The sequence below is a fragment of the Dryobates pubescens genome, chromosome 2 (genome assembly GCF_014839835.1).
Source record: "Dryobates pubescens isolate bDryPub1 chromosome 2, bDryPub1.pri, whole genome shotgun sequence".
NCBI lineage: Eukaryota > Metazoa > Chordata > Aves > Piciformes > Picidae > Dryobates > Dryobates pubescens.
The window spans coordinates 50,569,806-50,597,690 of NC_071613.1; the positions used below are offsets into that span (position 1 = coordinate 50,569,806).

The window sequence follows — 27,885 nt, forward strand, 5'->3', positions numbered from 1 at the left end:
GGAGCTGCTGTGTCGCTTTTTCCACTTCTAATCTGTCTCTCTCCTTTGCATGGCAAGCTGCAGCTCCAGATGTTGTTTTGCCTTGGAGATAGTGAATGGGGGAAAATAAGCATCCTTAATGTGCACAGAGTCAGCCTGGCTGGGTCTGTGCTGACAGGAAGCCGCAGAGATAAAACCTCCATTACTGGTGCCTGCGCCGCCTGAGTGGCCGATAAAACAATGCCATCTCCACTGAAACCGGTCCCAGACTGGCAGCAATCCCTGCCAACTGGGAGAGGAGACAGCTGCAGAGGCTGAGGAGTGTGGCAGTAAAACTAAGCATGAACTGAACTTGGAGAGCAGTGGGGCTTTGCTCTGCACATTTCTCCCCCTTTTTTTCCATTGAAAGTTAATTCTTGGCCCCATTTCTTATCCTCCCCTACCCCATTCTGGAGTCCTGCTTGCTTGCCTCCAGTCACTGATGGTGGATGTTGGGTGGGGGTGAGAAGCTGGTGAGTCATAGAATCAATAAGGTTGGAAAAGACCTCAGAGATCATCAACCTGTCACCCAACACCTCATGACTGCTAAACCCTGGCACTAAGTGCTACATCCAATCCCTTTTTGAACACCTCCAGGGATGGTGACTCCACCACCTCCCTGGGCAGCCCATTCCAATGGCTAACAACTCTCTCTGTGAAGAACTTTCTCCTCACCTCCAACCTGAACTTCCCCTGGCACAGTGAAGGGATGGCAGGAAAACATCTTTCAGGGTCAGGTGGCTTTATGGCTCTTAACTCCATAAGAGGTTTGTCTTGGAGCACCAGGGTGGGTTTTGAAGCTTATCCCTTGGTGGGCTGTGTTTCTTGTGAGCTGCAGAGTGGTTTAGGCACATGCTGGATTCCCTCTGCAGAGCTGCAAGCTCTGCCTGGTGTGGACCCAATGTGCTCCAACCCAAAACATGGGCATAAAGATCTTAACCTCTTCTGGACAGCTTTGAGCCAGGTGTGGTAGTGGCAGCTTCCAGCAAAGGGACCAGGCTGAGTGAGCCTGGTGACAAGCTTGTGAGGAGCATGCTTTCTGGCCAGGGGTGCCAGGTCCTGTGCTGATCTGGAGGCTGTGTGTAACAGACCTTCCTTTTGCCATGTTATGTGAGCATGCTGTGCCCTGTGTCTCTTCCTGACCCCTTTCTCCTGTCCTGCTGATTTCTCAAAGGTATGAGCAGTTTATTTTGAAGCGATTGCTGCAGTTCTGCTGATTTCCTCTTTCATCTCTTCTTTGTTTGATTCTTTTTTTTCCATTGTTTGTCCTGGAAAATGGCAGTTTCTACTCAGCACCTGCTTCCCTCAACCCCTGTCCCTTCCAGGCTGGTGTAGCTGTCCCTCAGGGTTTGCAGACCTCTGGGCAGATGTGGAATGCTCACCTTGGTTGACGTGGAAATGCCATCCTGGCCAGCTGCGCTTGTATGGGCACTGCCTGGCACCCTGGAAATGCCATCCTCCAAAATGCCAGAGGACTGGGCTCTGGGAGAGCTTCAGGGTGAAGGGGCTGTTGCAGATGTTGGCTGGAGGAGGGCACAGAGGGCAAACCTGTATGCAGGAGGCTCCTGCTGCCCACCTCTGTGCCGCTCGGCATTCCTCCCACTGCTGCCCGCAGGCAGCGTTGGCTGTCTTGCCCGTGTGGTTCACGATGCCAGCCAAGCCCAGATGTGTTCATGCCTGGTCTGGCCCACTTTCTGAGAACAATTTTAGGTGCCTCAGTCCATTTTACTGTGGTTTCCTCAGTGTCTGGTCCAGCTGAGGATGAGGTGAGGCCTGCTCACAGGCAGGCATGGCAGCTACTGCTTTGTCTGCAACCCTGTTCCTGCTGGCTGCAGAGTGCTCAGGTCTGTGCTGGGGACAGCCTGAGGGTCAGAAGACAGTTTTGCAGCATGAAACTCGGAAGAGTCTCTCTTGCAGCCAGGAGATGGGTGAATACTTGACAGAATGCTGTGGAGGTGGATCTGGCCTGGCTGACACATCTGGCTTCCATTGTGTAGATTCACAGACTGGGTTGGAAGGGACCCTGAAACATCTAGTTCAAACCCCCTGTCATGAACAGGGACCCCTTCCACTAGATGAGGTTGCTCAAGGCCTCATCTCACCTGGCCTTGAACTCCTCCAGGGAGGGGGCACCCATGACCTTCCACTGAGCAGCAGTAGGGACATGGAAACCTTTTCATTCTAAGTTGGACATTTTCATGGGTATTGTCATCTGTGCTGCCAGGCTGCTGAGCAGAACTACCCAGGGCATCCAAAAGGTAGTTCCTTGTGCCTTTGGCCATGCTTTTTGCCCTGTTGGTAGGAACAGTTTGCATTAAAGGTTATTTCTGGGCAGTGGATTCCCAGCTTTAGCTTGTTCATTCTGATCTTGGAGGGAAAAGGCTTTGTGCCAACTACTTCCTGACATTGAAAGCCACCTGCTGTCCATGAGCAAGTGCTGTCCTTCCTGGTATCCTGTTCAGAATAGTCTCTTACTCCATCACTTTCCATGAGTGAGGAGGGCTGTTGACCCAAGGTGTCCTTGGGCATTTCCTTTCTCAGCAGCAGTTGGTGGAGGTTCTTTGATTTGTTGCCTTCAGTCCTGGCTGGATCTTCCATGTGGAGTTGTGGAAGCTTGGCAATGCCAGTGGGTGTATGTCATAAGCTTACTTTCTCTGTGGTCACAGGCAGTTGCTCTTAGGTGGTCCTTCATCCAAAGCTGGACATGACTGGGAAGAGAGATCTAGCTTGCCTTCTGCTTCACATTTGCAGCCTGGACAGGGCCAAAACAGCAGCTGAGGGGCACCAGGACAGTGAAACTTGGCATGCGAGATCTCAAGCTGGTTTACTTGCAGGTTTGATTGTCATCTGGATGAGGGTGGGCAGGGAAGGCAGCCACAATAAGAGGTGCAGGAACAGAGACCTGTGAAGGTTGTGGAACAAAGCTGTGGGAGAGAAAAGACAGCTTGCAGGGTGCCTTGAGGGAGCTGGAGCAGAGCAAGGGGCAGAGATCATAGCGGAGGATGGGAACAGAATCCACCTCTCCTGTGGACAGCAGCCTGAGTATCTTCAAAGCTCATCTTGTCAGTGTGGCTGGAAGAGAAATATTGTTGAAGGGTTCTAGGGTGGGGAGAATCATGGAATTGTCTGGGCTGGAAGGGACCTCAAGGATCAGCCAGTTCCAACCCCCCTGCCATGGCCAGGGACACCTCACACTCCAGCAGGTTGCTCACAGCCACATCCAGCCTGGCCTTAAAGTCTTCCAGCGATGTGGCTTCCACCAGCTCCCTGGGAGGTGCTGGAAGAAGCCCCAACTGCTCTTCACTTCAGTAGCTCCTTAACCTCAGCTTGGGGTTCCATTCATCTTCCAGTGCTTATTTCTGGATGCAGTGAGGTTCTGTGCAGTGCTGTCCCATGTGCATGATGCCAGCAGAAGAAGAAAAGCTGAGGCCCACCGTGTTGCTGACAGAGCTTGGGTTTGCCTGCCCTTTGTACTTTAGAACAGAATCACACTGCTCTGGCCTGTCCAAACAGGCAGGACCAAGCTGGAGAACAGTATTGTTAAGGTTTTGTGGTGGGGTAAGATAATCTCTGAAGAATTTGGCACTCTCCTGCAGCAGCAGGCTGTTCCCTTCCTTTCTGGATGGCTAATTGCAGCCAGCTTCTTGGACTCCCAAGTAACAGTGAATAAAGGAAGCTGAGGAGATGAAGAAAGGCTGCTCAGCCACATGTGCAAGCGAGGGTTGGGAGCTCCTGGGCTCAGCCTGATAGGGCTGAAAATGTTTGATTCATTTGTGTTTGGCTTCCACTGGCTCACTGGGGTTGGGGAGCAGTTCCACTGTAAGCAGTGTGCATCCCTGACTTCTCTGTATCCTTCCTAACCTTTCCTACCCTGGAGAGCCCTGTCCCTCCTGAAGAACACTGTTCTGACCACCCCTGAGCAGAGAGCCTGAGGGGTAAACCCTCTTCTCACAGAATTCCAGCATGATGGGAGTGGAAGGGACCTCTGGAGATAGAATAGAATTAACCAGGTTGGAAAAGACCTTTGAGATCAAGTCCAACCTAGCACCCAACACCATCTGATCAACTAAACCATGGCACCAAGCACCCCATCCAGGCTCTTCCTAAACACCTCCAGTGATGGGGACTCCACCACCTCCCTGGGCAGCACATCCCAATGGCCAATCTCTCTTTCTATGAAGAACTTCTTCCTAACACCCAGCCTAAACCTCCCCTGGCACAGCTTGAGACTGTGTCCTCTTGTTCTGGTGCTGGTTGCCTGGGTGAAGACACCAACCCCCACCTGGCTACAACCTCCCTTCAGGGAGTTGTAGAGAGCAAGGAGGTCTCCCCTGAGCCTCCTCTTCTGCAGGCTAAGCAACCCCAGCTCCCTCAGCCTCTCCTCACAGGGCTGTGCTCCAGACCCCTCCCCAGCTTTGTTGCCCTTCTCTGGACACCTTCCAGCAACTCAACATCTCTCCTAAACTGAGGAGCCCAGAACTGTATCACCCAGTCCAACCCCTCTGCAGGGGCACCCACAGCAGCCTGCCCAGGATCAGATTTAGCAGGCAGGGGAAATCCTGGTGGGATTTGTGGTGTGCAAGTGAGGGTCCTCGGGGGTGGGGAGACACCAGGAGAGTCCTATGGCAGTCCACCACTTCCAGCCATCCACTCACAGGTTTGGTGCTGAATGATCCACCCTGGTAAGAGCAGAGGCTGAAAATCCAATCCCTTTGCACCCTGAAGGTCCCTGCGTGTGTGAGGAGACTGCAGTGAGACTGCTCAAGGAATGCATCTGCTGGAGCCAGATTGAATCTGCATCTTCCAGCAGGGCTTGCAGAGTGAGAGCTGCCCTTCAAACACTGCTCCCATCATATAAGCAGGCCTGAGCTTCTCTACAAAGACACAAATAAGCCCCAAACCCACTCAAGGTGATAAAAGTGAGCATGGGAAACCTCTTCTTTGTAAGAAAAGAAAAGGGGGTGGTGCAGGCAGACCAGGAAGAAGCTGAACTTCATTGAGTTAAAACTCAGACTTGTTTCTTGTGAGACTGAAGCTGAAAAGATTCCCTTTCAGAAGTGCTTTGTATTGGCTGGAGTGTTCCTCAAAGCTTCTTCACAGGCCATCTGGGGAATGTTTCAGTAGTGAAATAATGAACCCCCTGATCTTAGCTTAGTAGTCATTGATCTTGCTTAGACCAAAGCTTCAGCCCTCCCAGAGTCTGACACAACCTCAGGCTTCTCTAGGGCTTGCCAGAGGTGCACAGGATCACAGGATGCCAGGGGTTGGAAGGGACCCAAAGAGGTCAAGGCCAACCCCCCTGCCAGAGCCTAGCTCAGGCCACACAGGAGCACATCCAGACAGGCCTTGGGAGTCTCCAGAGAAGGAGACTCCACCACCTCTCTGGGCAGCCTGCTCCAGTGCTCTGTGACCCTTACAGTAAAGAAGTTCCCCCTCGTGTTGAGGTGGAACCTCCTGTGCTGCAGCTTGCATCCATTGCTCCTTGTCCTATCATGGGGAGCAAGTGAGCAGAGCCTGGCCCCTCCCTCCTGACCCCCAGCCCTCAGGTATTTATGTATATTTATTAGACCCCCCTCTAAGTCTTCTCTTTTCCAGACTAAAAAGCCCTAGGTCCCTCAGCCTCTCCTCATAAGGCATGTGCTCTGGTCCCCTAATCATCCTTGTGGGTGCAGTGGGTTTGATGCTTGGTGCCAGTCCCAGGTGATGATGGAATGTGTTTGAGTGCTTAAATAGCAGTGCAGACATCTTCTGTCTTCTCCTGTGTGCAGGCCACCCTCTGGAGCTTTCCCAAGCTTGGTCAAGCTGTTTGGATTTGCAGGAGCTAAGTATTCTTTGGGGACACAGCAGCAGTGTCTCTGAAATGGTCTCAGGAACTGGCAAGGAGCAGCCTGCCAAGAGGGCTCTTTGCTGAGCCCAGCCTGTCTCAGGAAGGGGAGCTGGCAAGAGCTTGGTGGAAGGAAAGTGAAAGCAAGGAAGAAAATGGGAGCTTTGTTTAGGCTAAACCAACAAAACCCCTCAGAAGAATGCTCTGATGGAAGTGTCTCTTTACTTGGCAGGTTGGTAGGACTTGGCTTTGCAGAGGGGATTTGATTTGAAGCAGGGGTTGTCAGGACCCTGCTGTCTCCTGCCAGCTCTGCTGGAAGGACCAAAGGTGTTTGCATTGTGGTGGCATTTTTGCTTTGGGGCTTGGCTTCCTTTTTCCTCTTTGTTTTTTTCCCTGCTTTCCTTTTTTTGTTTGGTTTTTAAGTAAGCCTGACCTGTGGCTGCAGTGAAGGGATGCCTGTGGCTGAGCTGAACTGTCCTCACCACCTCTCCTGTGCTGGCACTGGCATGTGGCACTGCTGGGCTGAGCTGTGCATGTTCAGTCCCAGGGAAGGCTGAACGGTGTCTGATCCGATGAGGGGCCTGACCCACCTCACCCCATGGCCTTGTGATCATCACAGCCTAGAGGTGAGATGAGAGCCTGCTTGGAGCAATGGCAGTGGGCTGGGGACATGGTTGGACAGCCAAGTTTGGTCATCACAGCCAAGGGGAGAGGTGGGAGCCTGCTTGGTGCAGTGGCAGTGGGCTGGGGATGTGGTTGGACAGCCAGGTTTGGTCATCACAGCCAAGGGGGGAGGTGAGAGGCTGCTTGGTGCAGTGGCAGTGGGCTGGGGACGTGGTTGGACAGCCAGGTTTGGTCATCGCAGCCAAGGGGAGAGGTGAGAGGCTGCTTGGTGCAGTGGCAGTGGGCTGGGGACGTGGTTGGACAGCCAGGTTTGGTCATCACAGCCAGGGGGAGAGGTGGGAGCCTGCTTGGAGCAGTGGCAGTGGGCTGGGGACGTGGTTGGACAGCCAGGTTTGGTCATCACAGCCTAGAGGTGAGATGAGAGCCTGCTTGGAGCAGTGGCAGTGGGCTGGGGATGTGGTTGGACAGCCAAGTTTGGTCATCACAGCCTAGAGGTGAGATGAGAGCCTGCTTGGAGCAGTGGCAGTGGGCTTGGGGATGTGGTTGGACAGCCAGGTTTGGTCATCACAGCCAAGGGGAGAGGTGGGAGCCTGCTTGGAGCAGTGGCAGTGGGCTGGGGACGTGGTTGGACAGCCAGGTTTGGTACTGCTGTGTCTCTGGATGGGTCTAAACTGGCAGTGAGCCCACGTTGCAGTACCACTTGGCTCTGTCCTGTGTCAGACTCCCTGCCCTTTCTGCACAGGGTTTCTCCCAAGTTCCTGTTCTCCTGCCCTGTCAGGGGGTGTGCCTGGGCTGGGCTGTGAGCAGTGTTTGGAACACTTGCAGGCTGTGAAGGTGAGCTCTGCCCTGGGCTCCTCGGTCACGTCCTGCGCAGATAACATCTGTACTAGAGTCTTGCTGGCTGGGGGAGAGCAGGGCTTGGGGAGGTAGGCTTTGGCTGAGCTTCCAGAAGCTGCATTTGGGGCTTGGGTGGGCATTTTGTTTTTCCTCAGGAATGCAGAAACAGCTTTTGCAGGCAATTTCTGAGAGTTGAAAATGAGTGTTTGTGTCTCATTCGCAGCTGGTGGATGAATCCAGGCCTTCCCTTTAGTCTAGGGGGAGTTTACATCTCCCCTGGAAGTTCAGCACTGAGATCTGACAGCAGATCCTGGCTTCTGAGAGAACAGTGCCAGGGGAAGAGGCACAGTGCCTTGCAGCAGGATTCCAAAGGGTCTTTCACCTGCCTCTTAGGCCCAAGGCACAAAATAGGTCTCCAGATGTTTATGGAAGTTGTCTCCACTTGGTGTGGGGGAAAAAGTGAGTGGTACCCAAGGTTGTCCACAGCTCTGGATTGTTTCTGATGGGGAGACTGTCCAAGAGGTTGGCTGTTGCAGCTGTGCTGTGGAGCCTTTTCCATGGCAGTACACAGTGCAGTGTTCCCCTGGTGGGAGCTGTCTGTGTGCCCCACAGCCACCCTGTGCAGCAGTGAGAGGACATGTGGAATAACAAAGTAATGTGCAGTGCAGTCAAAGAACATCTTTGTAGGTGAGATACCTTAGAATCCACCAGTGCCTGGAGCCCTGCTGGCTGCCTCAGGCATGTGCTGTGTGCCCATTCCCTGGGCTGTGCCATGGAAGCTCCTTGCAGATCCCTGCTGGATCACTTGCCCATGTGAGTGAATCCAGGGTGCTCATGTGCAGCTGCACACCCAGCTGCCGAGGTGCTCACAGCCACGACACTACTGGGGCACCCTGGGCAGGAGCTGCTGTTCTTCAGGGCCACTGCTGTCTCTGCAGGGGGAGCTTGTGCCATGGTGCACTGTCAGACCCTGAGCCCTGCCTCCTGGTGAATTTGTTTGCCCTGCAAGGCAGTCAGCAGTACCTAAAGATTGGTGTGTGTCCTCAGGAGCAGCAGGATGTTGCACTGCATCAGGAACAGTGTGGCCAGCAGGAGCAGGGCAGTCATTGTGCCCTGTACTCAGCACTGGTTAGGCCACACCTTGAGTCCTGTGTCCAGTTCTGGGCCCCTCAGTTTAAGAAGGGCATTGAGACTCTTGAATGTCTCCAGAGAAGGGCAGCAAAGCTGGGGAGGGGTTTGGAGCACAGCCCTGTGAGGAGAGGCTGAGGGAGCTGGGGTTGCTTAGCCTGGAGAAGAGGAGGCTCAGGGGAGACCTTCTTGCTGTCTACAACTCCCTGAAGGGAGGTTGTAGCCAGGAGGGGGTTGGTCTCTTCTCCCAGGCAATCAGCACCAGAACAAGAGGACACAGTCTCAAGCTGTGCCAGGGGAGGTTTAGGCTTGAGGTGAAGAGAAAGTTGTTGTTAGTCATTGGAATGTGCTGCCCAGGGAGGTGGTGGAGTCACTGTCCCTGGAGGTGTTCAAGAGGGGATTGGATGTGGCACTTGAAGCCATGGCTTAGTTAGTTGTGAGGTGCTGGCTGACAGGTTGGACTCTGAGGTCTTTTCCAACCTTATTGATTCTATGACTATGTTGGGGCTCTCAGATCAGTTTGAAAATGCCTTGAATAAGCCATCACTGTTGACCTGCTAAGACACCTGTTCTAATGCACACAGTCCCAGCTTCTGCCCCTTCTGCCTTCGGAGTCCTCAGCCAGGCAGAGAACTTTCGCTGCCTGTATACGTGATGGTGAGGCCACCTGCTTGCCAGCTGACCTGCCTCGAGAAGCTGCCATTATTTTGAGGCTCTTCTGTGCCCCTCCATGCATCCTGGCCCTTCAGCTGCTCTGCTTTGTTCTCTGCTCTGCCTGCTGTCCAGGGGTGACCCCGCTCTGGGCACTGTCTTCCCTCAGTTAGAGCAGGGGTGGTGTGGGGCACTTCTGCCTTCCCAGCCTGCTCAGCAAGGAGCCGGGGTGGCTGCTCCTTCTCTTGGCCTAGGCAAGACCTCCTCTCTTAGATGAGTGGTTGTGTTGGCCCTCTGTGCCATCATGTGGCTGCCTCCCCACCCCAGCACCGTGAGTCAGAGACAGAAAATGGGTTCTTGCATGCATATGCCAGGAGGAGCCTGAGCAGGGTCTGATTCTGGGAGTGCTGCTCCTGCTTTGGTACCTCTTCCTTTTAAGAGCCTAGAAAGTGGCTCTTCATGACCATGTTCAAAGCAACCAGCCTCATAAGGGGTAGCATTTGTGACATTTCACACTGTCTGAGCTGTTTTCCTCCCAGTGGTTCCGTTGTTGCTCATCAGTGTTGTGACTTTGGTTCTGCTACACTCCTCATCTCCACAGCAGTGTCTTGCACTCTGTTCTTGGGCCCTTTGGGTTGGAGCCATTCAGCCCTCGGAGGTGGCAGTCTCTGAGCTGGGGTGTATTGATGTGTGCCTGGGGCACTGGCAGTGGGTGCCAAATGGAGTTGGTGGCTGGCTTCCATCCTGCTGAGTGCTGGCAGCAGAGTTCAGGCTCTGAGAAAGGAGTACCCAGGGCTGCGGTCCCCGATGCCAGGAATGCCTTTGTGTGCCCTGCTGAGGTGCTGAGTGAGTTTGGGTGAGCTTCAACTGAAAAAGCCTCAGCCAAGCTGGGAAGCTTTTCAGTGCACAGCTTTGCTTCTCGAGAGCCAGCTGCTGGGGAGTTCAGCTTGTGTGTGGCTATTGTGGATGGCAGAATTACAACCCAGCCTTGTGGATGTTTGCTTTTGATACCGATCTGGTGAGGTACATGCAAAGTATGTGCAGCCCTTGGGCTCTTGGCAGGCTGCCACGGGGCTGTCAGTGATAGTGTGGGTGCTTCTGATCTCCTCAGAGGAGTCTGAGCTCCTCTGATGGGTCTGTTCCCATGTCTGTGTCATAGTGAGATGAAATGTAAGCTTCAAGTTCTGCGCTAATTGGCCTTGTTCTTTTGTCTGGCGCGCTCTCTGCTCTGTGGCAGGCCGGTGGCATAAGAGACTAAATGCTGTGTCCCACGGCCTGTGCTGGTGCCTGTGTGGTGGCTCATGTCCTCTGAACTCCTGCTGCTTCCCTCCCCTGCAGTTGGCTGCAGTGATCTCAGCAGTCCCAGGTGCGGATCCGGGCTCTACCTCATGCCCGAGTCGCTGCTGGGCCACAGAGGAGTGACTTGGCAGGAGATGGGTCTGTTAGGAAGAAAGGAGCAAGCAATTTGTACTTGCTGTGAAAGTGGAAGAGCTGCTGGGAATTCCAGGATGGATTCCTTCAGTTGGTGAGGCTTCATGAATACAGCAGGTCAAGGGAGGAGATTCTCCCCCCTCTACTTAGCTCTGGTGAGACCCCACCTGGAGTACTGTGTCCAGTTCTGCAGCCTCGATTACAAGAGGGATCTGGAGGTGCTGGAAGGTGTCCAGAGAAGGGCCATGAGGATGAGCAGAGGGCTGGAGCACCTCTCCTATGAGGACAGACTGAGGGAGTTGGGGCTGCTCAGTCTGGAGAAGAGAAGGCTCTGAGGTGACCTCATTGTGGCCTTCCAGGATCTGAAGGGGGCTACAAGAAGGCTGGGGAGGGACTTTTGAGGGTGTCAGGGAGTGATAGGACTAGGGGGAATGGAATGAAGCTGGAGGTGGGGAGGAAGTTCTTCCCCATGAGAGTGGTGAAGCCCTGGAATGGGTTGTCCAGGGAGGTGGTTGAGGCCCCGTCCCTGGAGGTGTTTAAGCCCAGGCTGGATGAGGCTCTGGCCAGCCTGATCTAGTGTGGGGTGTCCCTGCCCATGGCAGGGGGGTTGGAGCTAGATGATCCTTGTGGTCCCTTCCAACCCTGACTGATACTAGGATACCAACCATAAGAATTCTGTCCTTTCTTTTCTCCAGAGCAATTAGTTGTGCATCTGCTCTTGGAGTTGGGTATGCCAATCAGGTGTTGTCTGCCATACAATATGCTCATTATTGTCCATTGAGGCTTCTGAAAGCGCTTGCAGTCCTCCTTTGGAGCCCAAAGCTGGCCTCAGCATGGATGTAGAGTGCCTGCTCCGGAGCTGGCTTCACTTCCTCCTCTGCACAGCACAGCTGGCTGGTTCAGGAATCTGTTAACAAAGAGACTTCTCCATTGTGCCCTGTCACAACTTTCCCATTTCCTAATTGTGTGCTTCTGGAGGAAAAGGTTAAAATCAAATTATCTTCTCAGTGTGGCTGGATGGAGTTCTGGGCTGCAGCAGCTCTCCTTTGGACGCCCTGAGGACTTGCCATCAAAGCAGAGCAAAGATGGCTGTGTCCAGAAAGGAAAAGAAATGGGGGGGGGGGGGGGTGTGCTTGCTGGTTGCTTTCTAGTTCCTCTTTCTTTATCTGGATTAAATCCCAGTCCTCCCCTGTGGAAAATGTTCTTCTGCACTCTAGACAGCAGCTGGATGCCTTGTGGATCTCAAGTTCCATAGCAACTTGCTATGGAATTAGAATAGAATAGAATAAACCAGGTTGGAAGAGACCTTCAAGATCATTGTGTCCAACCCATCAACCAATCAGTTCTATTAAAGGGTTTGTTCTTTACATGAAAACTTGGATTTGCTTTCTCTCTGAAGGAGTAAGTGGAGGAGACAGGTCTGCTGGTGTCACCACCACCACAGTGTGGTTAGACCACACCTTGAGTCCTGTGTCCAGTTCTGGGCCACTCAGTTCAGGAAGGATGTTGACTGGCTGGAAGGTGCCCAGAGAAGGGCAATGAAGTTGGTGAGGGGTTTGGAACACAGCCCTGTGAGGAGAGGCTGAGGGAGTTTCTTAGCCTGGAGAAGAGGAGGCTCAGAGGTGACCTTATTGCTCTCTACAACTACCTGAAGGGAGGTTGTAGACAGGCAGAGGTTGGTCTCTTCTCCCAGGCAACCAGTACCAGAACAAGAGGACACAGTCTCAGGCTGTGCCAGGGGAGGTTTAGGCTGGATGTTAGGAAGAAGCTCTATACAGAGAGAGTGATTACCCATTGGAATGGGCTGCCTGGGGAGGTGGTGGAGTCACCATCCCTGGAGGTGTTCAGGAGCAGACTTGATAGGGTGCTTGGTTGCATGGTTTAGTTGATTAGGTGGTGTTGGATTGGTTGGTGGGTTGGATGTGATGATCTTGAAGGTCTCTTCCAACCTGGTTTATTCTGTTCCATTCTATTTTAAAAAGTGGGGGTTATTTATTTTATTCCCCCCACACACACCCCAGCAATGGAAACAGGGCTCTTAAACTCATCCCTGCTGTGTCTGCAGTTTGCAGCTGGGCTAACCTGGGGCACTGGAGCCAAGGCCTGGCTGCAGTGGTGCATGTGGTTTCTGTGCCCACTTCAAAGGCTGCTGGGGGAGTGCAGGTGGCTGCAAACCCAGAGCACTGCTTCGGAGCCATCCTTTGCCACAGCTCCAGCCCCACCCCAGCACCTGCCCTGCCCTGAGTGCCACCCCTGCAAAGGCCCTTCCCAGCCCCTCACCCCACGGCTGCCTGGTGAGCAGAGAGCTCTGCAGGCTGATGTGTCACTGCTGGGTGAGCAGGAGGCAGGCATGGCACACCCTGGCTGGAATGGCAGCAAGGGACCAGGGTGACTTTCAGGCTGACTGAGCAGTGAGGGCTGGGAGCAGCCTGGCCTGAGCCCACCTGAGCTGTTCCTGGAGCAGGGCTTAAGGACTTGACCTGTCTTTAATACAGTTTTGCAGCTCCTTGGAAGGAGCTTGGAGCCAGGTGTGGGTTGGTCTCTTCTCCCAAGGAACAAGTGGTAGGACAAGAGGAGATGGCCTCAAGTTGTACCAGGGGAGGTTTAGGTTGGAGATGAAAAGAAACTCCTTGATTGAAAGGGTTCCCAAAGACTGGAACAGGCTGCTCAGGGAGGTGATTGAGTCCCCCATCCCCAGAGGTGTTTCAAATACTTGGTGGAGTTGGAGGATGGTTGGGCTTGATCAGGTTAAAAGTCTTTTCCAGCCAAAGTGATTGTGGGATTCTAAGAGTGGCTTTCTTTGTAACTTTTAATTACTGAAGTGGATGCACTTGCTCTGGAATGGTTTTTGAAGGAAAATCAGTATTTTGCAAAGACCAAAGGCTCCCTCCCTCCCTCCTCCAGTCTTCTAACCCCAGCAGCCCCAGCTGAGGTGGTGTAACTGGGCTGTGCTGTCCTGGGGGCTGTGTGGGAGGCTTGCCAAGGGGCCAGGATCTGTGCCCAGTCTGCTGATGAGTACACGCAGGCTGCTGTGAGCATGCCCAGCACTTCCCAGTGCAAGCAGGGAAGAGATTCTGAGGCTCTTGGGAGAACGGATGTCTGCAGGAGCACAGTTTCTTCGGAGTGGGGTTCAGTCGTGGTGCATGGCTCTTTTCCTTTGAGGAGCATGCGTGCTGTGCAGTGCATGAAGTCATGATTGCCATGCTTTGGGGGCTTTATTTCCTTACTTGATCCCTTTGAGAGCTTTCACAATCCTCATACTTGTCCACGATCTGCTCCGTCTCAGCCATTGCTGGCTGTGGCCCGAAGTGCAGAAATGGACTTGGGGACATGTGGATGGGGAGCTGATTCCTGGCAGAATTTAACCCAGCTCCTTGCAGGTTCTGCTTCTGCTCTTCCTGCCTCAGCCAGGCTTGGGTGGAGGAAGGGCTGGAACGGCTGAGGCTGGAGGCATTTGTGGGTGGTCAGGCGTTGGGATGGAGCCCTGTGGAGGTGGGGTGATGGCTCCTCACCAGCATGACACAGCCATGAGCACTTTTTAGTTGGGCATGGAGGATGCAGCCATGAATTGCAGACCTGCAGAAACCTCAGCAGCGAGCTGCTGCTGCCTGCTGTCCCAGCCTGCTCTGTGGTGTTCGGTTCCCTGCCTTCTGTGAAGCCCTTTCCCTGTGCTTGGTGTCCCTGGGGGGCCGTGGGGCAGGCCGGGGGGCTGTGGGGTGGCCCAGCCAGGCTCCCCGCACGCTCCCCAGGGCAGCTGGCTCGGCTCGCCCAGCCCTGCTGCGGCCAGCCCCAGCACAGCCCCAGCTCCCTGCCTCCCTCCCTCTCTTTGAAGCGCTGGGGTGTTGAAAGCAAGGGCAGGTCTCACCAGCCACCCGTGTCTGGACTTGCAGAGAGCTCTCTGGGTGCAGTGCTGAGGAAAACGCTGCTGTCAGCTCTTCAGCCAAAGAGAGCACGTACGGCTGCGGAGGGCTGCATTGCTTTCCTGGCCCGCAGCCACCCCACCTGTGGATCCTTCCAAGCTTCAGGCATGGCATTGTCCCCAGGGCCAGCTCTCCTCTCTAAACTGCCCATGCTGGACCCTTCGGTGACTGTGCTGTCTGTAACTTCATTGCATCATCTTCCTAGGGTGCTTGCTGAAGGTTAACTGCTGGCACCTCTGAAGAGAGCGTGAGGAAGGCAAAGCGTCTTGGTGAGGGGACGTTTGGAAGCGAGGGTTTCACTCCTCCATGGGGGTGAGTGCTGCCTGCATCTTTCAGTAAGGACTAAAACACTGAATACACAGGTTCAGAATTTTGTGATCATGATTTTTTTATTTTTCTGGGAAAAAAGCCATTAACTGCAATGTTTCTTGTGCTCTGCAAACCAAATCCCTGTCAGGAAATAAGCACCGAAGTCGGTGGCTTGGCTTTCATCACCAGGCACTTAAGCAGCCAGCTAATGACTTGAAAAGGCAGCAGCAGGAGATCTCTGGGAGGCAAAATGGCAATATTAGCCTTATTTTCAAGTTTCATCTGCTTCACTAGGCACAGGCCTGAAAAAATGAAGACAAATGCATGTAAGAGCAGTGGGAATGACTCAGTGTCGGGGACGGTAGCTCTGTTTCGCGCACACCACTTGTTGCTTCTGGCTGAGCTTTCATGGCAGGTGGTTAGGCCAGAGAGGCTCTGTAGGAACCAGGTAGGACAGGACAGACAATCCCCACCAAGATGATTGTAGTTCACCTTGGTAGTGGTGGTCATTTAAATGCAGAGTTTGAGACTGAAGAAACTCTTTTGAGAAGCCTGTTCAAGAACTCTTATTTCACAGTGGGGTGTTTCTGTGTTCTGGGAAAGACCAAATATCCAGGGAAAGACCTGAAATGCCCAGGGCAATTCTCTCTTCCATGGGGCCATGTGCCTCTGCTGGACTGGAAGCAGCCTGAGTAGTGACCTCTTTGCAGCAGGGAAATGAGTTGGGCTGCTGGGAGGAAAACTCTTGGGAAGCAGCTTTAAAGGGAAATCACTCTTCTGGGAGTGGTAAGCAACGAGACACACCTTGCTCTTGCCATCTAGCAATGGTTTCTGCTGGTTAAAGGAAGTTATTCTGGGGGGTTTCTAGCTCTCTCTTGTTTCACCTACAATCCCCAACAGCACCCAGCTTTGCAGACCTAGCTTTCAGGTCGCAGTAGTTGGACTTGTTAATACCAGGCTGGAAGAACATAGCTCCTGTGTTACACCTCTGCTTGGTAGTGCAGGGGTTGATGTTTGCCTACTACTATGCTCCTGAGCCTGCACTGGGGTTGCACCTCATGTTTCTATGGCTGAAAAGAGAATCAGATTTAAGACATGGCTCTAAGTGGTGAATTTTATAAATGGAGGCAATGAGTTGGGAAAGCTGTGGTAAGAGGAGAGCTTGCTCTGTGTTTTGTGTAAGGAGCTGCTGAGACATGGCTGAGTTTGGGGTTGTGTTGGAAGACAACAGTGAAGGCGTGCACAGCTCTTATGTCTCCTCTCTTTCAGTGGTTGATGGAGGTGGGACTCTTCCAGTCTCTCTTTGGTGGTGGACAAAGAACAACAGGTACAAGCTGAAACACAGGAAGCTCCACCTCAACATGAAGAGAAACTTCTTTGCTGTGAGGGTGCTGGAGCCCTGGAGCAGGCTGCCCAGAGAGGTTGTGGAATCTCCTTCTCCGGAGACTCTAAAAACCCATCTGGATGCTTTGCTGTGTGATGTGCCTGAGGTGATGGTGCTTTGGCAGGGGTGTTGGACTTGATCTCCAGAGGTCTCTTCCAACCCCTACCATTCTATGACAGTGATGGCTCTTCCCTCCCCAGGCTAGCAAGCTGAGGGGTGTGTGTGGCTGCTGTCTGCTGCCTGGAGCCACCTGGCCCTGCTCCAGGGCACCAGGCCTGCCTCACATGCTGACGGTGTGGGCATGTTCTGCTCAGTAGCAAGGTGTTTGCTTTCCATCTCATCATGCTCCAAAGGATGCTCACTGCCTGTTCAGGTGTGAGATTTGCAGCATGTGCAACTGGCCTGGGTCTTGTCAGGGCCTGGGGTGACCCTGTTGGAACAGCAAAGTGTCAGGCTCTGGATGGGGGAGGTCTTTGTGGCCCATGGGCTTGAGGTGCCATTGTGCTGCTCACACTCCTCAAAATGAGCTTTCCCCCCACCAAATCTGGTCAGGCTCTCTGGCATGTTCAGCAAGGTGCTTGGTGACATCTTCACATCTTCAGTAAGGTCTTTGGCTAGGAAAATGACCTTTCCATCTATGGGTTACACTGCTGCTTTGTGACATGCATTGTGCTTAGGATTTGCCTTGGCAAAATGGGAGAAGGGTGTTTCCACCGCCCTGGGGAGGCAGGAATGGTGCCTTTGGAGGTCTTCTGGATGTTCTGGGACATGACTGGCCTGAAATTATGCCAGTGGAGGTTTAGGTTGGGTGTTAGGGAAAATGTCTTTGCTGCAAGAGCGGTCAGGCATTGAAACAGGCTGCTCAGGGAGGTGGTGAAGTCATCATCCGTGCAGGCCTTCAAGAAACCTGTGGCCGTGGCACTTTCGGAGATGGTTTAGTAGCCATGGAGGTGTTGAGTTGATGGTTGGACTTGATGATCTTCATAGAATCATAATATCAGTCAGGGTTGGAAAGGACCACAAGGGTCATCTAGTTCCAATCCCCTGCCATGGGCAGGGACACCCCACACTAGATCAGGCTGGCCAGAGCCTCATCCAGCCTGGGCTTAAACACCTCCGTGGGTGGTGCCCCAACCACCTCCCTGGACAACCCATTCCAGGGCTTCACCACTCTCATGGTGAAGAACTTCCTCCTCCCCTCCAGCCTGAATCTCCCCACCTCCAGCTTCATTCCATTCCCCCTAGTCCTATCACTACCTGAGATCCTGAGCAGTCCCTCCCCAGCCTTCTTGTAGCCCCCTTCAGATCCTGGAAGGCCACAATGAGGTCACCTTGGAGCCTTCTCTTCTCCAGACTGAACAGCCCCAACTCCTTCAGTCTGTCCTCATAGGAGTGGTGGCTCCAGCCCTCTGCTCATCCTCGTGGCCCTTCTCTGGACACCTTCCAGCCCCTCCATATGCCTCTTGTAACAGGGGCTGCAGAACTGGCCGCAGTACTCCAGGTGGGGTCTCTTAGAGGGCTTTCCCAGCTGGAACAGGTCTGTGACCTCCTGGAGGTGCATCCTTGCCACTTTACAAACACCCTTTAAAAAAAACCCCCAAAATGTTGAATAAGGTTTGGGGTTTTTATTGTGACTAACTTGATGTTCAGCATTTGCAGTGAGCTGCATCTGCTGTTTGTTAAGGGCATTTCTGTGCTCCCTTGTGTTTGCCTTGTGAAATCTCTTTCTGAACTGCTCCGCTGGCACAAACTTGTTTCCAAACATTGATGCAAATAATGATAGGCAGAGGATATTGAATGGGAGTGTTTAGAATGGGTGCTGGGGAGGTGAAGCTTTGAAATGCACAGAGGTCTAGTGGTTGACTCCAGTCATGAATAGGAAACGGAGATGAAATTTAACAAGGGGGGGAGCAGGTTGGATGGATGTTTGCAGAAGTGCATTAAGCTGCTGGTGCTATTGATACAAGATTATCTGGAAATAGAGCTGGGTAGCAGTTATCACTCTGCCTCCTTATCACTCCTGAAGGGCAGCTTTCTGCTTCTCAAAAGCGTTGGGTTGTGTTCAGCTTTCAGAGCTGCTTATATTAAGCACTTTAAAGTTAAGCCACCTGCCTTTCACACCCTCAACCTGAAGAGCAAAGTGTGGAGAACAGCAGCATGTGCTAAGGTGTGGTAAAGGGGTGAGGTTCCAGTTAACTTCTCCCACACAGTGTGTGGAATTAGGCTGGATGCTAGGAAATACCTTTACTGAAAGGGTTGTCAAAGGTTGGAATGGCCTGCCCAGGGCAGTGGTGGAGTCACCAGCCCTGGAGGGATTTCAGTGGCCTGCCCAGGGCAGTGGTGGAGTCACCAGCCCTGGAGGGATGTAAATGGCACGTGGACCTTGGTACTTGGGGACATGGCTTAGCAGTGACCTTGCAGTGCTGTGTGGAAGGCTGGGCTGGATGATCTCGAAGGTCTCTTCCAACCAAAGATACTCTGTGAATTGGACACTTGTGCTGCCTATCTGGTGCAGCCCATAGAGCAGCATCCTCAGCTGCCCTCCCCTGCCAAAGCTGGCTGCAGGTGTTCAGGCTTGGATGCTGCTTTGTTAGCCCTGTCAAGTGGGGAAGGAGACTCCTTCATTTCCTAAGAAGCTAAACCCTAGAGCAGAGCCCTGAGTGATGCACTCCCGGTGCTGGAAAGTGTGAGTGTCCAGAGCACTTGTGCTTTTGCTGTTTCAGAGGCTTTTGTGACATGGAGATCAGTGGTGAGGGCATACAGCTGCTGCTTAGTGCTGGACAACTCAAATCCTATACAACATCCATTACAGGCTGCCCGGGACACTGGTGGAGTCCTCATCCCTGGAGGGGTTTTCAAGCTGTGGAGATGTGGTGCTGAGGGCTGTTGTTTAGTGGTGACCTGGCAGTGCTGGGTTAAGGGTTGGACTCCCATGATTTAAAGGCCTCTTCCAACCTAAATGATTCTGTGATAATTCTGGCTGTTGTGTGATGCTTGCTCCTCACCTTGAGAAAGGAAAGAAGCTTCTGAATGGAGCTGTCACCTCTGCAAGCTTTGTGTGTCCCCCAAAGGGTGATGGTCATAAAGGGAGGGAACCATCAAGGGAGAGCTGGCTGGTGGACAGCTAAATAGACTCTACAGAAATTGAGACTTACAATCATAGAATTGTAGGGTTGGAAGGGACCTCAAGGATCAGCCAGTTCCAAGCCCCATGCCTCAGGCAGGGACACAGAATCACCGAGGTTGGAAGATCATCAAGTCCAACCTGTCATCTCACACTACATCAAGTTGCCCAGAGCCACATCCAGCCTGGCCTTCAAAACCTGCAGGGATGAGGCTTCCACCACCTCCCTGGGCAACCTGTGCCAGTCTCTCACCACCCTCCTGGGGAAGAACTTCTTCCTAACATCCAATCTGAATCCACCCATTTCTAGTTTAGTTCCATTCCCCCTAGTCCAGGTCTCTGTTCCTTCACCTGCCGTTCCCTCTGGGGTGAAGCCCTGGCAGGTCCCACCTCTTCACAGTGTAACTAAGGTTGGAAGAGACCCCAAGGATCATCGAGTCCAACCTGTCTCCACAGACCTCATGCCTAGACCATGGCACCAAGTGCCACATCCAATCCCCTCTTGAACACCTCCAGGGATGGTGACTCCACCACCTCCCTGGGCAGCACATTCCAATGACGAACGACTCGCTCAGTGAAGAACTTTCTCCTCACCTCGAGTCTAAACCTCCCCTGGCGCAGCTTGAGACTGTGTCCTCTTGTTCTGGAGCTGGTTGCCTGGGAGAAGAGACCAACCCCTTCCTGTCTACAACCACCTTTCAGGTAGTTGTAGAGGGCAATGAGGTCACCCCTGAGCCTCTTCTTCTCCAGGCTAAACAATCCCATCTCCCTCAGCCTCTGCTCATAGGGCTTGTGCTCAAGGCCTCAACTCTTGCCCCATTTCAAGCAATATTACTACTTTAAACGTTCTGGCCTGTGAGTGCCAAGGCCCTTTTGTCCTGCTGGAGGCTTCAGCAGCTCTGCAGGCAGCTCTGCCTGCCGTGTGTGCCTTTCCCAGGCTGGTGTCAGGGTTTCTCTGTGAAAGGAGCGGTGCTGCTGGGCTGGCGGTCCCGGCAGAGCCCGGCGAGGGGGGGCTCCTGGGCAGGGCTGGGGGGCGCAGGGCTGGGCTCAGGCGGCAGGATGACTGCAGTGTCTGTGCATGTTCAGCATGCAGGACAGGGCACAGCTGCGGGGGCAGCTCCCTGACTGACAGTGTCACTGCTTGCCTGGCCTGGCTCCACGCTGAGGAGGAGTCTCCCGGGTGGGATTGCTCCTCCCATGAAGTTTCTGCTGTTCTGCAGTCGTGTCTTGGTGGGCAAGGGCCTTGTTTCATAGAATCACAGAATGGTTTGGGTTGGAAGGGACCATCTAGTTCCAACCCCCCTGCCGTGGGCAGAATGCCTCCCACCAGCCCAGGTTGCTCAAAGCCTCATCCAACCTGGCCTTGAACACCTCCAGGGAGTGAGCATCCACATCCTCCCTGGGCAACCTGTTCCAGTGTCTCCCCACCCTCACTGGAAAGAATTTCTTTCTAACCTCCAGTCTAAATCTCCTCTCCTCAAGCTTCAGTCCATTCCCTCTCATCCTATCACTACAAGCCATTGTAAGAACTCCCTCCCCAGCTCTCCTGTAGTCTCCTTCAGGTACTGGAAGGCTGCTTTAAGCTCTCCTTGGAGCCTTCTTTTCACTTGTGTCAGGTTTGTTTGCCTCTGCTCACCCTTGGCCACCCAGCCAAGCAGTCAGAGGTCTGGTGGTGCCATGGAGGTCGTGCCTCTGGACACTGGCATGTGCTCGGGATATTTGTGTTGGAAGATGTGCTGGGCCTGGCCTGCGAGGTGAAATTCAGTCCTGTGAGGAGCCAGGGACTTGGACTCTGATCCCTAAGTTCCCTTCCAGCTTGAGACCTTCTGTGATCTGACTTAATTTGGAAGGGGAAGGTGTGCAGTGGTGGTGCAATGGAAGGCAATGAGTTGATATCCAAGCCCTGCTTTAAAAGGTACATAGAGACTGTGTCTTCAGAAATCTGAGACTCTCCTGGGATATGGTTTTACTGTTTCAGGCTTTTCAAACTGATTTCAGCATTTGCTGACATCACAGCTAACTCAGACCTCTTTTCAAGTCAAAGGCAGCTGAAGAAACTGCTGCTGTAGTGCCAGCCTGAGGTCTCCTCAGGATGGGGATGTTACCAGCAGCATGTGCAGTGTATCTCCTTGGAGAGAGAGCTTCAGTATTGGAGAGTTGCTGGTGTTTGCAGCCCGGGAATGGGGTGTAAATGTGAAACAAACCTGCCTAGGCTGGCTGTGCCAAGTCAGCTTTGCAGGGAGGTGAGGAACTTGGCTTTGTTCTCCTGCGTCTGCACATCTTTCTCAGCTGGTGCTGCCCGAGCCCTGCCTGGGCTGTCTGGTGGCTTTGGGCTGGGACAGCTGGGGTCATGTGCTGGCACTGCCTGCAGCGTGGCAGGGCCTGCACAGCCCCCCAGGGCTTTTCTGAGGGAGGTGTGGAGTGTCCTGGGCTGTTTCTGCCAGAGGACCTGGGTGAGGAGCTGGCACTCTGGGCTGTCCGCTTGCACGAAGTGAACAAACCGACTCCAGGAGCTTCAGCAGCAGCAACTCCAGCTGATCATCTGGCTAGTGAGTTCATGCAGCTCTCTGCCTGTGTGGCAGGTGGGATCACTGGGTGTGCACAGAACACGGGGGCCAGAGGTGCAGCAGTGGGTCACAGCACCCAGAACTGCAGTGAAGGTCTCCAGCTGATGGCAATGGCTGGCCGCTTGGCTCCTTGCCTGAGTGCTGCTGAGGAGTTGCCTCTGCAGCCTTCTGCACCCAGAGCTGCTGCTGCTGAGCAGGTCCTGACCCCTTGAGCCTGTGTGCTGGGGGAGATGATCTGCTCCAGAACCTCCTGATTGCAGATGGCTGTCTCTCAGATGGCACTTCAGTTCTCCTGCTCCATAGAGCATCTACTTCTGCTGTCACTGCAGACCCCCTCAGTTGGCTCCTCACAGGCTGGTGCTTGTCAGTGGCACCAGAAATGCTGCACCCTCTGGGAGGCACCAAAATCCCTGCTGCTGAGGGACTGCTGGGAGGGCTGTCCTTGCCAAAGGTGTGGATCTGCTGCTCTTTGGCAGCTGTGACCGTGCCTGGGGAGGAAGCCCCTGTTAGGTCTGTGCCTCTGGATGACAACCCCAGCTGAAGGGCTCGTGTGTTGCAATGCCAGATGTGTTTTACTGCTGCTTTTGTGGGAGGAGAAGGAGCAGAACTTGGGTTTTGGGGAATGTTGGGCATAATGTTTTTTTTTCTTTCAAACAATTCCACCAAATGAATGAAGCTGCTGCTCAGGGGTGGTGTGCCAGCACTTGAAGTCAGCGTGACAGCCGCTGTCTGATTTCAGATTCTTTCCCTAATTCAGTGTTTGTTCCTGGTTCAGAAATGGAAAATTCTCTCTGTATGCTGGTCCACCCTGGGAGGAGGGGAGGAAAACAAGCAGGGCTGGATTCCCAGTGGGCAGCTCTAATGATAGCCTGGAGAGGTCCCACGCATGGTGTGCTCAGCTCCTATTTTAGGAGTGTCCACTGCACTTGTGGCTGGAGCTGAGGAGGAGAACGTGAGTGAAGTCACCATAAATGTCTGTGCCAGAGCAGTGCCTGCTTCTGTCCTGCCTAGCCCTGCCTCCACCCTGCCAGCTGCAAGGGCACTGCCCTGTTTGCCCCTACCAGCACCTCTGCTCTCCAGGCAGCCAGAGAGCTTCCAGTGTTCCCCATTAGCTGGTGGGGAGCGGTGTCCCCTCCTGTGGAGGGGACCAGAGTGAGCTATGTGCTGAGCTGAAAGGCTCATGCCATGCCCTGAAGCCATGTGCATGGCTCTGCGTGGGGAGGGTGGGTTGTTCCAGCTAGGTGTCTCCAGGCTCTTGGCTGAAGAACCTTGGGTTAGTTTCCTACTCTAAATCTTCTCTTAAGTTCATAGAATCGCAGAATGGTTTGGGTTGGAAGGGACCTCAGAGATGACCTTGTTTTAACCCCCTTCTACTAGATCAGGTTGCTCAAGGCCTGATCCAGCCTAGCTTTGAACACCTCCAGGGAGGGAGCATCCACAACCTCCCCGGACAACCTGTTCCTGTGTCTCCCCACCCTCACTGGAAAGAATTTCTTCCTAATCTCCGTTCTACATCTCCCCTTCTTGAGCTTCAATCCATTCCCTCTAGTCCTAGCACTGCAAGCCTTTCCTGGCCTCCTTGCAGACCCCTTCCTCTTACTCAGCATAGGCACCTGGAGCTGGCAGGGAGGTGTTGGGCTTGCTGCCACCGTGTGCTGCTGCTTGTTCTACTTCTCTCTGTGGCCCCAAGGCCAGCCTTCCCGGGAAGGTCACTCCAGATGGACTTCTGCAGTGAGCTGCATCCGGTGGCACTGTGTCCATGGCACCTTTAACTGTCCTTCCTTTGGTTTGGTTCCAGTAATTTCCAGAATGCTCCAGTGTAACTGTTTCCACGTAGAAGTGGGATGTGGTTCAGCAGACCTGTTTTAAATCCAGTTTGTTGGGGTTTGCCCTCTGCTGCGTGTCCCTGTGCAGCTGCTTCCCCTTGCTGAGTGCCCCCAGCAGGGTGTGTGCCAGAGCTCCTGCAGAATGCCACTGAACTCTCCAGATCTGAGTACTTGAAGAGGCCAGATATGACTGGCATCCCTTTGATGGTGCCAGCTCCTGGCTTTGTCTTGCTCAATCGGCTCAATTGGTATCGTTAGCTCCTACTTGGTGGTTCCTCAGCGCTAGCTGCAAGTGAGATTTCTTTCTTTGCAGAGGTTTCATTGTCTTGGTGATTCGGTTATCTCTATAACTGACTCTGTTAAGCTCTTTTCCTCAACTGCCCTCTTACAGATGATGAACTAAAGCTAAAGATGGTCCACTACGAATGCGTGTGTGAAGGCAGGTCCTGCGGGAATAGAGACCGCTGCCATGGCCAGCAGTGCTTTGCTTCCCTGAGCATTAATGACGGCGCCAAGGTCTACCAGAAGGGCTGCTTCCAAGTCTATGAACAAGGGAAGATGACCTGCAAAACGCCTCCCTCTCCCGACCAGGCGGTGGAGTGCTGCCAAGGCTACCTGTGCAACATGAACATCACTGCCCGGCTGCCTTCTTCTAAAGGTGGGAGCCTCCCTGGTAAATAGGGCATTTAGAGACAGAGGAAAGGTTCAGCTTTCCTCTGCTGGGGTGGGAGTGGGATGGGAGGAGTTTAACCACTGCAACAGGACCCAATCATAGAATTGTTTTGGTTCATAAAAGACCTCCAAGATCGACTTCAGCCATTGACATAAGACCACCATGTCCCAGAGTGCCATGGCCACAGGTTTCTTGAACACCTCCAGGGATGGGGACTCCACCACCTCCCTGGGCAGCCTGTTCCAATGCCTGACCACTCTTGCAGGAAAGAAATTGTTTCTCATGTCCAACCTAAACCTCCCCTGGTGCAATTTCAGGCCACTTGCTCTTCTCCTATCACCTGATATCAGGGAGAAGAGACCAACTCCCACCTCACTTTTCTGCTTTGTTCCCTGTCCTGGGGGTTACTGATGCTCATCTGATGTCCACAAGTTGGATGGTCTGTGGTGCTGGGTGGCTAGTAGGGGGCAGGGTTAGGGATGTGTTGTGCTCACAGGTGAGGTTTGGGGGCTGAGGTGAGGTGGTTCTGACATCTCTGCAGGGAGTTGCTGTGGTGGCATCTGCTGTGTCAGTGCATGCTCATAGCTGTAGCTGTGGCCAGCAGGAGCAGGGAAGTCATTGTGCCCCTGTGCTCAGCAGTGGTTAGGCCACACCTTGAGTCCTGTGTCCAGTTCTGGGCCCCTCAGGTTAGGAAAGATGTTGAGTTGCTGGAAGGTGTCCAGAGAAGGGCAACAAAGCTGGGGAGGGGTCTGGAGCACAGCCCTGTGAGGAGAGGCTGAGGGAGCTGGGGTTGCTTAGCCTGGAGAAGAGGAGGCTCAGGGGAAACCTTATTGCTGCCCGTAACTACTTGAAGGGAGGTTTTAGCCAGGTGGGGATTGGTCTCTTCACCCAGGCAACCAGCCCCAGAACAAGAGGACACAGTCTTAAGCTGTGCCAGAGGAGGTTTAGGCTGGATGTTAGGAAGAAGTTCTTCATAGAGAGATTGGCCATTGGAATGTGCTGCCCAGGGAGGTGGTGGAGTCACCATCACTGGAGGTGTTTAGGAAGAGACTTGATGGGGTGCTTGGTGCCATGTTTTAGTTGATGAGATGGTGTTGGGTGATAGGTTGGACTTGATGATCTCAAAGGTCTTTTCCAACCTGGTTAACTCTGTTCATTCATCATTGGAATGGGCTGCCCGGGGAGGTGGTGGAGTCACCGTCCCTGGAGGTGTTCAAGGGGAGATTGGACGTGGCACTTGGTGCCATGGTCTAGTTGTGAGGTCTGTTGGAACAGGTTGGACTTGATGATCCTTGGGGTCTCTTCCAACCTTAGTTACTGTGATACTGTTCTATTCGCAGCCTCTCCTGTAGCCTGGGTGGCTACCAAGTCCAGTGTGATGTCAGTGCTGTTGGTGTCAAACACCTCCTCTGGGAATCTGCATGTTTACTTTTGGCTTTTCCTTTTGTTTGCTTCCTCCCCTCTCCTTTCCCAGGCCAAACCTTCCAAGGAGATGCTGCAGGTTACAGCATGGAAACGCTGATCATTGTGATCCTGGCTCCGGTGATCGTGCTGGTGGTGTTCTCTGCGGTGGCTGTGCTGATCATCCGCAGGATACGGAAGAACCACATGGAGAGGCTCAACTCCAGAGATGCAGAATATGGCACAATTGAGGGGCTGATTGCATCCAACGTTGGGGACAGCACCTTGGCAGTAAGTGATGGGAACCTTGGTGTCAGCCTCCTTCACCTCCACACTCCTACCTTGTGCCCTCCAGATGTGGCCCCATCAGCGACAAGACCCTTGGCTGCCCCTTGAGGGCTTCTGGGGTGAAACTCCAGTGCTCACAAATCCATAGTTTACATCAAATGTAACTACTCTTTCTATGGAGAAAAATGTTCCTGTCTAATGTAATGGAGAAAAATGTCCAGTCTAAACCTAACCTGTTACAGTTTGAGGCCATTCCCTCTTGTTCTCTTCTTGCCCCTTGGTCTCTTCTTCTCTGGGAGAAGTGACCAGCACCAACCTCTTACAACCCCTTTCAGGTAGTTGTAGAGAGTGATGAGATCTCCCCTTATCTTCCTTTTCTTCAGACTGAACAGCTCCAGTTCCTTCAGTTGCTCTTCATTAGGTTTATTCTCCAGGCCCTTCACAGCTTCCTTGCACTGGCTCCAGCACCTCCACATCTCTTTTGTATTGAGGTGCCCAAAACTGGACACAGTACTCAAGGTGTGGCCTCACCAGTGCCGAGTACAGGGGGACAATCATCTCCTTATTGCTGGACACAGCATTTCTAATCCAAGCCAGGATGCCACTGGCTTTCTTGGCCATCAAAAGAGGGCTTTTGCAGGCGTAGCTTCTTCGAGCTGGAGAAAGTCTGTGAGCTGTAGTCAGGCTGCTGATGTTCCCAGAAATGATGTCTGAAGAGCAAATCAGGCAATGCCTGGTTGTGGAGGAGCCCAGAGGGATAGGAAGGGTGTGAAAGTGTCTGAAAGGCAGCCTGAAAGGTCAGAAAAGATGTGGTGCCAGGAGGAGAAAAGAGATATTTATAACTTCCACAAACTTCAAACCTGACTCCCATGATCTTGGTAGAAGGGCTCTAGGATGAGTAGGAAATGAGTGACATTTTGTTGACAGAAGAGTGACAGGAATTGTAAGAGATGAGAGCTGCTTACTCAAAACTGAGCTTTTAGAGTATGTTCTTGTTCACACAGTCTCTGGAAAACAAAACAACGTGGGGAAGTGTTTTTCCTTTTTCAAGACTTCATGTATCTCACCCTTCCACTGGAGGTGAGAAAGAAGTGTTCCCAGCAGCTTTCCCTGCTTTATCAGAGCTCAGCCTTCAGAGGCAGCCTGAGTGTTTGCTTCTGAAACCAGTGCAAAGAGAAGTTTTCTCCTCCCTGCATTTTGAAGATAAGAATCTTTTCAACAACCCCAGGAGGGTTGGAAAACATTTTCCATGTTGGTGCTTTCCCACCATAACATCCATGCAGTGCAGCATTGAGAAGGGCCTGAAGGAAAATGACCCAAACCAGAAGTATTTTTAATAACATGCTACATGGGCTGGGTATTTTCTTTCTGGGGGTTGGACAGGTTCTCTCTGTAGGAAAAAGAGACCAAAAGGGATATCTCTAAGTGAGGAATAACCTTTGTCTTCCTTAGAAGGTTACCACCAGCTTGGGTAGCAGTTTTGACTATGTCTAAAAAAAATACCCTAGAAAATGTCTGCACCTCCTCAGCTGAAAGCTGATGTCTGCTTTCCAAGAGCAGCTATAAGAATTCAGTAAGAGATCTGTGGGACCACTCCAAATGGAACTATTCTGGGGAGCTGGAAGCTATTTCTTGGCTCCCTCTGTTTTGAGGCAGAGGCATTTCTGTAAAAATCACAGAATTGTCAGGGTTGGAAGGTACCTGAAGGATCACAGAATCACCAAGGTTGGAAGAGACCTCAAAGATCATCAGGTCCAACCTGTCACCACAGACCCCATGACTAAACCATGGCACCAAGTGCCACATCAAATCCCTTCTTGAACACTTCCAGGGATGGTGACTCCACCACCTCCCTGGGCAGCACATTCCAATGGCTAACA

At 53.0% G+C, this 27,885-nt stretch overlaps 1 protein-coding gene across 1 annotated transcript in view; it reads left to right on the plus strand.

The window, feature by feature from the left end:
• ACVR1 (activin A receptor type 1) overlaps positions 1 to 27,885 on the plus strand; it is a 62,385-nt gene that overhangs the window by 17,607 nt on the left and 16,893 nt on the right. Inside the window, exons 2-3 of the mRNA XM_054177444.1 lie at positions 24,035 to 24,301; positions 25,791 to 26,008. Of these exons, the coding sequence (XP_054033419.1) occupies positions 24,055 to 24,301; positions 25,791 to 26,008 (465 nt within the window). The 5' untranslated portion in view covers positions 24,035 to 24,054. The remainder of the gene's footprint in view (positions 1 to 24,034; positions 24,302 to 25,790; positions 26,009 to 27,885) is intronic.